The 12,755-nt window shown below is 42.0% G+C and overlaps 1 protein-coding gene across 3 annotated transcripts; it reads right to left on the reverse strand.

The window, feature by feature from the left end:
- Positions 1-22: 22 nt before the first annotated feature.
- On the reverse strand, positions 23-12,352 carry LOC121656146 (zinc finger protein 239-like). Of its 3 annotated transcripts, none has more exons than XM_042011206.1 (4): positions 12,274-12,352; positions 9,571-9,712; positions 557-1,095; positions 23-220 (listed from the first exon to the last, which is right to left on the reverse strand). In XM_042011206.1, exons 2-4 carry the CDS (start codon positions 9,673-9,675, stop codon positions 67-69), a joined length of 798 nt encoding a protein of 265 aa, XP_041867140.1. In that variant the 5' UTR covers positions 9,676-9,712; positions 12,274-12,352; the 3' UTR covers positions 23-66. The 3 variants fall into 3 exon arrangements, with proteins under 3 accessions (XP_041867140.1, XP_041867139.1, XP_041867138.1); XM_042011205.1 differs by having other exon boundaries at positions 389-1,095; XM_042011204.1 differs by having other exon boundaries at positions 23-1,095.
- Positions 12,353-12,755: the final 403 nt, after the last annotated feature.

Consider the following 12,755-nt stretch of genomic DNA (forward strand, 5'->3'; position numbering starts at 1 on the left):
ATCAACATTTTAATGCCTTCATGCTGACAGAAAATCAGTGGTTTGCTGGGACATGTGTGGTATCTCTTAAGTGTGAATACGTTGGTGACGTTTTAAATGACTTGACTGACTGAAAGCTGCTCCACACTGATCACACCTATACGGTTTCTCTCCAGTGTGAATACGGTGGTGTATTTTTAAATCCCCAGATCGAGTGAAAGCTGCTCCACACTGATCACACCTATACAGTTTCTCTTCAGTGTGCATACGGTGGTGTACTGTTAAAGCACTAGACTGAGTGAAAGCTGTTCCACACTGATCACACCTATAAGGTTTCTCTCCAGTGTGCATACGGCGGTGTACTGTTAAAGCATTAGACTGAGTGAAACCTGCTCCACACTGATCACACCTATACGGTTTCTCTCCAGTGTGCATACGGTGGTGTACTGTTAAAGCACTAGACTGAGTGAAAGCTGTTCCACACTGATCACACCTATACGGTTTCTCTCCAGTGTGCATATGGCGGTGTACTGTTAAAGCATTAGACTGAGTGAAACCTGCTCCACACTGATCACACCTATACGGTTTCTCTCCAGTGTGAATACGGTGGTGTACTGTTAAAGCACTAGACTGAGTGAAAGCTGCTCCACACTGATCACACCTATACGGTTTCTCTCCAGTGTGAATACGTTGGTGTTTTTTTAAATCACTAGATTCTGTGAAAGCTGCTCCACACTGGTCACACCTATAAGGTTTCTCTCCAGTGTGACTACGTTGGTGACGTTTTAAATGACTTGCATTACTGAAAGCTGCTCCACACTGATCACACGTATAATGTTTTTCTCCAGTGTGAATACGGCGGTGTACTGTTAAAGCACTAGACTGAGTGAAAGCCGCTCCACACTGATCACACCTATACGGTTTCTCTCCAGTGTGACTACGTTGGTGACGTTTTAAATGACTTGCATTACTGAAAGCTGCTCCACACTGATCACAGGTGTATGGTTTCTCTCCAGCGTGAGTCTTCCTACATCTCTTTGGTTGTGATGCACCAATGAAGACTTTCTTACAGCCTTGACCACTGTGACGTTTAAGTCTCCTTTGGCCTCCATGTTTCTGTAATGACCAGGAAGAAAACATTTACATTTTATTCAAACTTTAAGTGTTATGGACCTAAGTGTAAGAGACTAAATGGTCACAGTCTGTAGGAAATTATGCTGACTACATCCTATTTATCTGGACATGGCCAGACTGAAGTTTCCTGATAAGAGGTGTCAGTATCTCCAAAATGAAGTGTAAACTCTGAGGCCTGCCAAGACAGAATTTCTGACAACACATTCACGTTTAAAAAGCATTCTGAAATTAGTTCATGAGTTTTTTTTGTACAGTTGAGTTTACATTCATTTTCTGTTTATCATTTTCATGCATTTTGTGGAAGCACTAATTTCTAAGCTGTTTGTTTTCATACAGGAGACACCTCTTCAGCTGAGGTGATACAGCTGTCACTTCGATTTATGTTCCTGATGTCCATCAGTATATCTGCTGTGTTTTTACCCTCAGACCTCTGGTACCATAAACTGATTTTTATTTACAACTGGCTCACTGCAGACACAGCAGAAGGAAGTCATGTAATTCCTTGTTCTGTGGTTAGTTGTTGTGGTCTGTGCTCAAAACCCTGAAGCTGCTTTAGTCTCAGTGAGGTGTCAGTCTGAATGTGAGGATGCTGTCTGGTCCAGTCCTGTATTGTAAAATGCTTTGAATCAATGAAGACACAAGAACCCTAACAACACTGATAGGTAGAGAAATATGAGGGTATTTACTTTTTAGATTTCAGAGCAAACTTCCTTGTTTTCAAACTTAAATACTATACTGTTCTCTCTCCAACTCAGAAAGTCTCTGCTTCACATCAAACCTGTTTGTAGCCTCAAACATGACGCTGAACATACAGATGTATCTCTTCTTTTTATTGAAGTTTTTGTGTCTGTACTGGGAAGGATGTGCCAATTATAATCCTACCAAAGAATCTATAATCAAAGAAATAATATAGCTTTTATGGTTATTACAATTTTATGCATTATTAATCTCACCACTCAAACAATGTGTAAAAAAAATCACATGAACACTTCTTATAGGTCTTTTATAGGAAGTGTCATTCATTTCTCTTTTCTGGTGCCAACATCCCAACATGATATAGAAGCAAAGTAAAGTAACCAATAGGGGGTGTGTAATATTGTATTGTTCACAACAAAACCAGTAGATGTTCTGACAACGGTAGAAAAAGTGATGTCATATGATCACACTTTTCTAGCACTTTTTAACTGCGCCTCAACCCATGCAGCACAGGAAAACTCAGCTAAGCAAGTCAACAAGGAAATAGGGCTGGGTGATTAATCGAATTTTAATCACAATTACGATCTGGGTTTTTAAAGATCATAAAAATGAGATGGTCCGATTATTTGCTCCTTCTCAGTTTACTCTTGTGCTGTTTTCAGTTACAAATCGAGCGCCACTTGCAGCGCTCTGCTGTAGACTCCTCCCACAGCTCCAGCCGTTTTGGTTTTATTCAACTGGAGTTGCAAACACCTCTCAAGTTATGGACTGGACACACGGGAGGTGACGTCGCTCCTTCTCTATTCATTTTCTATGGAACTTGCGCGATGAAGCGAAAATCGCTGCTCTCCTCCAGCCAAACGACAGGTGACATTCGTGCATGTGAAACGTTGAGCTCGTTCACGTAGACGTGCACACGGGGGCTTGCTTGTGACGTGACACGAGAGAATAGAAAAATGTTCAATTTGTGAGTCGAGACTAAATAATCCAGCAGCTCCCAGAGAAAAAGAGAGATAAACGTTATAAACAAACATAACTTTTTTTTTTTTTTTTTCTCGTCAAAGACCAGCGCTCAGTTAACACAGTAAACAACCCAGGATTTAAGAAACTCATCAACACTATATCTTCTAATCCATAAATCGAATTTTCCATTTCAGGAGATTTATTTTTATGAAAATCTGGATTTTTTTCCATAGTTAGTTAGCAGCAGATTTAGCCCTCTCTCCACACAAGAACAGTGTTTGTCTGACAGATTTTCAGTGAAGTGACCCTTCACTCACGCATGGCATTTAGCTGTGCGTATAACTGCAGTGAGAAATGCTGCCCTCTATGAGATGCAGAAGTCCACTTTAACCCACAAACCCTAGTTAAGAGACAACCTTCATCAGGGGAATTGTTTCTGCAGTGGATCCTGTATGATAAGGATCCAGATGGAAAGAGATCACGAATGCTGTTGTGTTGCATATTTATGTATGATATTAAGTTGTCTATATGGTGGAAAAGCTATGACATTGTATTCTTTATTTTTGCTGCCATTCATTTATGTAAAGAAATAAATGTTTTTAATAAGTTTATTTATGTTTTGTAAAAGAAAAAAAAAATTGATTAAAATCGGAAATCGGATTTGGTTATAAAAAAATCTGAGATTTTATTTTTAGTCCATATCGCCCAGCCCTAATATCGCCTCCGTGAGCCGCCACGGGGTGGAGGAGTTTGTGCGTCCTGATGTTCCTAGCAGCTATGTTGTCGGAGGCTCATGCCCCTGGTAGGGTCACCCATGGCAAACAGGTGTCTAGGGGAGGGACCAGACGAAGTGCAGCTCAAATCACCCCTATGATGATAACAAAGCAAGGACCAGGGTTTCCCTTGCCCGGACGTGGGTCACCAGGGCCCCCCTCTGGAGCCAGGCCTGGAGGTGGGGCACAGAGGCGAGCGCTCGGTGGCCGGGCCTTTGCCCATGGGGCCTAGTCGGGCTCAGCACAAAAGGGTGACATGGCGGCTTTATCTACTCACTGGTACACACGTGGCTTCAGTGCTTATGCTCAGCGCTTCTGTCAATCGTGCATGATCTGTGCTGTAAAGGTAAGGTAAGACAATAAAGATGCCACCAGCAGCTCACGAACCGCCCAGCATCCCCTTTGAACACCTGCAGCTGGACTTTGTTGAGCTCAGCCCTGCTGAAGGTAAGCGCTTTGCTCTGATGATGTGTGACATGTTTTCAAAGTGGGTTGAAGTTTTCCCTGCCAAGCATGCGACTAGCCATGTAGTCGCTAAGGCTCTGCTGACCGACACTGTCCCTCGCGGGGGAATTCCTCGCAGGATCAGCTCTGATAACGGCTCACATTTTGTCTATGAGGTTGTGTCACAGGTTGGAGCTTTTCTGGGTATCGATCTAAAACACCATTGTGCATATCGTCCGCAGTCAGCCAGGTCAGTTGAACGTCAGAATAGAGTTTTGAAGGCCAAACTGACCAAGTGCTGTGCAGAAACAGGCCTCTCTTGGACTATTGGACTATTATATGTCCTGACATATGCGCATGAGGAAACGATCCAGGCTCAATCTCAGTCTTTTCGAGATCCTTTTGGCAGACCCTCTGGTCTTGGTATTGGGCCAGCTCGCAGACCACTCCCTGAAACCTCAGTGTGTGAGGACTCAATGTTGATTTACTGCAAAACCTTGTCCCATGTGCTTTCTGACATTTCACAGATGGTGAAGTCCGCACTCCCAATCCCTGCCGAGACCACGCTGCATGATTTCAGACCAGGTGACTGGGTGGTGGTAAAAAACTTCAGACGGAAACACTGGAAGGCCCAGAGGTTCACCAGGTTCTGCTGGCCACTGACACTGCTGTTAAAGTTGCCGAGAGGGCCACTTGGATCCACGCCAGCCACTGCAAGCGGTTTCCATCACCTCCTCCTTCATCTTCTCCTCTGTCTGAGGTAGAACCTGCTTCGTCTGAGTGATCACGCTGCTAAACCCTGGTTTTTCGTGTCCCCTTGTGGAAAAGTGGTGACTACCACCGGTCATGTTCCTGAAACGGGTTCAGGTGTTTGAGTGCAGATGCTGCGCTGTCCTGCTGTTCTGGCTTGTTGCATTCCTGCTGGTGTGGTGGCTCCTGCTTATTTCTGCCGCCCGACGCCGTGAGGAGGTGAAACGTCACCTCATTGATCATTATGATGTCCACGATAACCTCTGGTACCAGCTGGCTAAGCAAACGGCTCTGAAAGTTTCAAATTCCTCCTGTTATTTCTGCTCCCTGATCCCCTCTGCGACCCCTGCATCGCCCCTCCTTCAGCCTTGGCCCGTGAATCTTACCACAGTGTTCAGTGTCCTTGCTGCTTTCACTGCGAATACCCACAATGTCACCCACTTCCTGGATCTGCAGTTTCTACGACCCCATTTCCCCTGGCTCCAGGACTTCTCCTTCAGGCCAGCCCATTTCCCTTCCACTTTCCCCCCCGTACCAATAAAGTTGTTTCTACGCCGTGATGGCTGTTCCTCTGTCCACTCACACTCCCCCTGCATCGGTCTGCTTCCACCTCCCCTGCGGAGCTTCATCTGTTTACCATCTGGGGACTTCATTGTTTTGGAATCACACTGTTGTTGCGCCATGTGGTTTTGTACGTGAAGAACGTTTTCCATGTAACATGTCCTCTGCATTTCCTGTACAGTCTAATGTCACCTTTGCTGATTTTGGCATTTCAGGTTCTGGTCTGCAGTCAGTTAACCTTTTCCTTCCTTCACCCCAGCGCTATGGCTGTCCTTCTAATATGGTGTGGGTTTGTGGTTACAAGTCCTACCTTTATCTGCCTGTTTCATGGTGTGGCACTTGCTACCTGGCTTATCTTATTCCTCATGTCCGTGTGACCTCTTCTCTGACACCTGCACTTATTCGTAGGTTCCGCTCTCGCCTCCACAAGAGGGAGAGGGTGACTTCCTGGTCTAAGTTTCTTGGTGGAGTTATTACTCCATATGGTACTGTACATAATGCTTACAATATGGATCGCTTGGCTGTGGAGCTTGAGAACCTTACTGCTAATGTTACTTCTGGTTTTGAGTCTTTGAGCTCAAAGCCCTCCGTGTTATGGCCCTCCAGAACACGATGGCCCTTGATTTCCTGCTGGCTGAGCAGGGCGGTACGTGTCAGGTAATTGGGTCTTAATGTTGCACATGGGTGCCCGACGTTTCTGATAACCTCACTTCTGTTCAGCAGCACCTACATGCTCTTCTCCAGGAGATGGCTTCTCCTGATGACCGCCGGGGTGGGGACTTGTGGGCTTGGCTGTCCTCTGCCCCCTGGTGGCAGGTCGACCTTAAATTCGCCACCCCTGTGCTCTCCATTCTCCTCTTGTTTTGTCTTTTCTCCTCCTGTTTTTTCCCTTGCCTACAGGCTGTGTTGACCAAAACGCTCGCTGCTTCTATGGCTTCCATGCTCCCTGCTCAGTCTGTTGTTGTCGTTAACAACTGCCCCCTTTCCTATGATGACACTGGTCTGCCTCTGGATTTTGACAGTGAGGATGACTCACCTGTCTGATGTGATGTGTGGTGTGGTTTGTTTTCTGTGATTTTTCCAGACTTTGCTTTCGCTCATTTCCTTCATGGGTTTATTCTTATTTCCCATACAAAAACAGCAGCTCTTTTTCTTCCTTCTTGCTCATCCTGTTGTTGTGATGGGGTCGTTCCAGATTTTTTGTAGGTGTGTTTGCCCTGTTTCATTCTGCAGTGATGAGTGTCTGTTGTGGTGTTTTGATTTACATTCTTGATTCCTTTTGTTGTGATTTTTTTTCCTCATGCCTTTGATGATGATTTGTGATTAGCAGAAATACGTGGTTTTCTTTTAATCAGAAGAGGGGAATTGTGGAAGTAATTTTAATGCATATGGTAATCAATCATATTTACTCATATAACAATCACAAGTGGAATCATTCTTGTATTCATATGATAAGTTTATTCCTTTATTATCCTCAATTAGATTTTATAATGTGTATTTTCCTTTATATAGAACATTGACGTTATTATTCTCCTGGTGTGTTCTTGTGTGAGGTCAGGCTGACCACTTTCCTTCCAGACTCATGATATGGGGAAAGGTTGAGACTGACGGGGCAGCAGCTTGATACGAACAGTTGTTTAGAAAATAGCAGCCTGTTTGGGCAAAACAATAAGGGAACGGCGCCTCACAGACTCTCCTTCCTTTTATCAGCCCAGAGACTGGCCTTCAGCTTCGATCAGGTTGAATAAAACTGATTCCTAAAATGTAACTTATCAGAGTCCTCTTCTTTGCCCCTGGAGTTAACAAGACAGCTCTTGCAAATTTGCAGCTTTGGTCTGTTTTTTTCTTATACTTCTCCTGTAATAAACCTCATATACTTTTACTCATTCTGGACTCTTGGTAATTCTTCTACAACAGTTCCCCACATAAAAACATGCATGTTAGGTTCATTGATGTTTCTGTATTCTCCGCTGGAGTGAGTGACTGGTTGTTTATCTATCTGTGTTGGGCTTGTGATGGACTGGTGACATGTCCAGGGTGTAAACCACCTCTCACCTGATAGCAACAGGGATAGCCAATGAATGGATGGATGGAAGTTAAGTAGAGACACGTGCTGTGGTAGATGTTTATGGCTGTTTTTTTGCTTTATCAAAATCAGTATCCTCTTTCTATGAAGACCAGTGTGTTAAAACTGTAATTGTTTTATTTTACACACAGATCATGTTTCATTTTTCTAGTAAATATGAGGAAGTTCTTCTTCATTCATTCCTCTTCATGAGGAAACAGATTCAGGCTGAAGGAAAAATACAGTCTAACAGAATCTCAATACTTTAGTAGAGTAAGTTAAATCTCCCCATATTTGCGAGAATAACGACAGATGACCTGACGTGTGTAAACATGATAAATAAATAAAAAAAAAAACTCAAGTTTGAACTGAAACTGTGTATTATATTTAGAGGATACTATATCTGGCAAAGGGAAAATACTGCCAGAAAACTATATTATTCAAATCTCACTATAAAGACAGAGACCTGTAAATCTTTACTAGAATAACGAAAACATAATCTGAAATACGAACAAAACAAAATATGTTTTAAAATACTCTGTGTTAAAGAAAAGGACTATACATTTTGTCCAACATATTCTTTCAATAAAAAAAATAATATTCATTAGAACATGGAGTCTGGACTGTATGTGCAAAATAAAAATATATAAACTACCACTCAAATGTTTTGGGTCACTTTCCCATTAAATGCAATGGGAAAGTGATCCTAAACCTTTGAACGTGTAGGGTATACAAAAACAAAAACAGATATTGGAACATAGATTGGGCTTTATAGAGAATATTATTGGGTTCAGCTGAGGTCGCTTGCGGATAAATGACGGGACACTCTCGTCTTCTTCACTGGTTTAATAGGCGTATAAACATTCTTACAGCTTTGAGTTGCTTAGCCGTATTCATCTCTTTTTCCTTTCACAATTAACCTTAGTTTGAACAATGCTGCCACCCTGTGGCCAGGAGTAACTATAGCTTTAACAAACAAATTAACTAATAAACTGTGGTCTCCTTATCTGAACCAACCAATACACAGATAACTAACTATTACCAAACATACAACAAATATAACAGGCTGTACTACAGCATGGCCTTTTATTCTGGTACAAAAAAGACCTATAAATGCAAAACATTAGGTTTTCATCAATATAATAAGTGTCATTCTGCCTCTAAACAAGAACTATGGAACGGTGGCAGATTTTCTCAGTGACCCCTAACAACAGTTAATTCAGCATCCATCCTGCATCCCAGCAGCAGCATCCTAGCCTAACAGCCAGTGTGTTGATATCTAGTTGTTAGTGTGTGATTCGATGTGTAAAGAGAAACTCAGTTGTAACGTGATGCAGCGTCCTGGAAGCATAAGTTGTGAAGTTTAGTTTCTCAGCCTCTGGACGCCGCTGGGCAACGACAGCTCCAGGAATCTACATTATAAATGTCACTGTGCCGTCAAAACTAATCAGAGATGCAGTTTTAAGGTGGGAAAAGTTACATAGTGCTAATTTAAAATGGTAGCGTTGAACTAATGCTATTAAATACCGTGTAGAGTTTTGCATTTCTGTTTCATATCAAGTAAACTAACTGAGATTAACAATCATTGCATCCTCCCAGCATTTTACTGGCCTGCTACCGGCCTGTGTTTCAGGAGGCTACCGTGAACTGAAAACTTCACTGAGGGAACAACATTCAAACAATGACTGAAGTGACCTACATGTTGTTATTCTGGTGTGGATCCAACTCATTGAGTGCATGTTCCTTAGTCTGGAAGATACATTTCCTATCAGGAATAACTACCATGACTCAGCAGTGCTGCTCGATGGAGACATTGTCCAGCAGCATTTAATGAGCTGCCCTCGAGCATTGTAAATTACAGCCATAATTGAGGCATTTTTCTCCGTCAAAAAGTAGGAACGCCAACTACTCGATAATGACGTCAACAATTCTCAGAATTATGAGACAACCTGAACGCACCATAAGGCCCCGTTTTGGGTAAAAGTAACATGATATATTATCTCCATTACTCTGTACTGCAGATGTAGCTCCTACATTGGGTTCTGTCCGGGAGGAAGTCGGATACTTTGCAGTTTTTAACAAGTAAAAACATGAAAACACAAACTACTACTTTTCTTTTTTCACCTCTGATAGAAAAAAGAAACAAAGGATGAGACACAGAGCCTCGAGACTCGTCCTCGTGTTTTTAGTGTCCTCAACACTGACCTGTTGACCGGTGGTATCAGAGGACGAGTCTCCTTTGTTCCTGTTGGTCAGGTTCTGGTCTTGAGTCTGCTCCTCCGTTCTGGTTCTTCTTCTTCTGCAGTTCATTGGCGATTGGCAAACAATGTACAGATGTACATTACTGCCACCAAATGGTAAGGAGAGTGGGACAGGACAGAGAGAAAACAAACAAACAAAAATATTAAAAAACTGTCCCTTATATTCTCTTAATCAGCTGTTTTAGATAGTAAATTAATTATGAATCAGTTACATACCATCTCCTGAGCTATCCTGTAAAATACCCGGGAATTCAAACATTACTTTCATTGCCCTGAGTTTATCCAACATTTCCTTCCTTTCTATCTCATATCTGTTGCAGTAAATCATTACATGTTCTATCATTTCGTTTGCAGTATGTACACCAACCTGTGTCATGTTTCACTTCCTACACAGTGTTAAGCCAAGTATGTCCCAATCTTACAGTGTGTCTCAAACCGCACACTTACATGAGTGCACTGGAAGGTAGTGCGTAGTGCGCACTAAGCACTACCTTCTGTAGTGCACACTATTGTGGGTTAGTCCTGATCCAAATTGAGCACTAACGTTTTGCACTTACCGGTAGTGACGTACCAGCTTAGCAGCGCCGCTCTGTTAATATACTTTTTTTTTCTTCCAAAATCACGTTAACATACGTGTTTGCATGCTATTAAATGCCTTTTAAAAGGCCTCCTTAGTGAAACAAAGAACCGTGGCCTCCACTGTATTAATCTATCTCAGCAGATAACAATAGAAACCATCAGCACACGTTCATGTGTCTTTGCATGTCTCCCCCATGCTTGTTAGTATAAAGTGCAATTTAAAACACTAAAAAACAGCTTTTAAATAAGCAAAGATATCTTAACTGAATTTAAGTGCGTTACATTATACATGTGTTTTATTGGTGTTTACACTAATACGTTCACGTCTGCAACAGGAAACCGATTATACTAGAAACCATCATTTAAAATATGAAAAGCAGTAATGAAGACGCTAAAACAGGGATACAGAAAACATTTTATTTAAACTTTTTATTAAAACATTTCTCTCTTGCCGCCTCCTCTTCTCCACAGCAGCGTCCTGGCCCGCAGGTGGTAAATGCCTCAGTGCCACTGCTGGCTCGGTAGTTTGATGCCACAGTGACCTACGGTGAACACAGAATGGCAGGTTATATAAAAGCAAACATTATTATGTACTTTATGGGTACTTTGCAGACTCTTATTTAAAGTGATGTACAATCAGCTACGGCTTCGTCAGTGGTACCATCGAAACGGACCGGTTCTCTAACCAGCGGTGTTTCCTAATCAGTTTTCAGATCAGGGACCATTTCGTTTACGCCAGAGACCCTGCAGTGCTTCATCTGGAGGTTCAACCATCATGAATAAACATACGGAACCTATAGCATTAATCATTTTTAACACTTATAGCCCATCTAGATCCGCGAAATCGGCTATAAAACTGCTAACATTTACGTTGCTAACTCTACTGCAGCCTCCAACAAATGATCAGGTCCATAACTGTCATCAGGGATTGAAGAGATAAGAAGCATGCTGCAGTTTATATTAGAATTTTGATCAAATAACTTCATACTTACAACAGTAGAAAATACCCTCCGCCTGCATCGGTACCGCTTAGTCGTGGCTGCCAGCTCTGAAAAACTGGTTGAAAGTCCCTCCCCTTCCGCTACGTCAGCAAGATGGCGTCCATTTAGTGCGTGTAGTGTCCATCGTTTCGCACTAGATTTTTAGCCGAGTTTAGGGCAGCATCCGGGTACTTTCAGTGCACTGAGTTTTTACTGAAATTTCTGTGTCAGCGCACTAAGCACTTAAATGTAGTGTTCGAAGTATAGAAGTGCGCGGTTTGGGACACACCCTTAGTCTTGATATAACACTATAGTATTTTCTGTGTCCTATAAACCTCCTCCCTTCTCCCTCAGTCCTTTGTACTCTGTAAAACCTTTGTCATTTCCTTTCTTCTTCCCACTGTTTCTGCCATTGCTCTTTAATTTTATGTTAAATGATACTTCTTACTTCCATTTTACCATAGTTAACTGTCAAACCAACACCCTGCTTCTTGGACCACTCCTTAACCCTCCTATCTGCCCATTCATTCCTTCTCACCCCAAAATGAGCTGGCAACCAAAGAAATGCCACTACTGATCCCATCATTTGAATTCGGTACAGTGTTTGCTGGATTTTAATTAATATATCTGATCCACCTTCTGAGTATTCTATTCAATTCTACAGTCATTTAGCAGACACGTTTATCCAAAGCGACTTACATGTGAGAGTTGGAACAACACAAGCAATAAATCAAACAGGAGGGGACATTATAATCAAGTGATGGACTGATATGAGTCCAGAAGCAGTGCTTTTTTTCAGTAACTGTTTTTTTTTTATACTGATTAAGTATGAACTTGAGTTCAAACAGAGAAGTGACCTTAAAAACTCCTACACTTCTCACAGCAGCGCCGAGATCCAACTTTTTTTTTTTTTTTTTTTTTTTGCGCCGAGATCCAACTGACAACGGCAACTATGGTAATAGTGAAAATGGCGTGCCATTTGCCCTTGATGGATTCGCGGCTGCGTCTGTATACATTTTTACGTAACTATAAAGATTGTCAAGATATCCTTGAACAGAACCTAAATTACAACTAACTCCCTTACCTTTTGTTATTCCTTTTCAATTCTGGTTTTAGTCAGAAAATCCAACAGCACTTTGCTCCGCCTGTACCCGCCAAAATATCACAATTTCGAACTAGACACTGTGGCGCATGCGTAACTGTCAGCTAGCATGCTACATTCAGGTACGTAGGAAACATGACAACTCAACTCATATTTCTATCAAGTTCGAGGTAAACCCGAAGTTATATAAAACTAAAACATGGCGGCATTACTGAAGAAAAACGAAAGACTTAAAACTTACTTCATATATTTATTAACAATGACTAAACAGTGGATGCATTTATCATGTATGACTCCTACTAGTAGTTTTGAAACCCCGTGTTCCTGGTGCTCCGTGAATGCAGCAGCAAGGACAAAACTGGAATTCTTTCTGACAGAAAGTTAGTGGCTTCAGAATTTTTTTTAGGAAGTCACGACTGTTGTTTTCAGCTTCAAATTAGTTTTAAATTTTTCAGATGACTTTCTTTG

Source organism: Melanotaenia boesemani, chromosome 16 (genome assembly GCF_017639745.1).
Source record: "Melanotaenia boesemani isolate fMelBoe1 chromosome 16, fMelBoe1.pri, whole genome shotgun sequence".
Lineage (NCBI taxonomy): Eukaryota > Metazoa > Chordata > Actinopteri > Atheriniformes > Melanotaeniidae > Melanotaenia > Melanotaenia boesemani.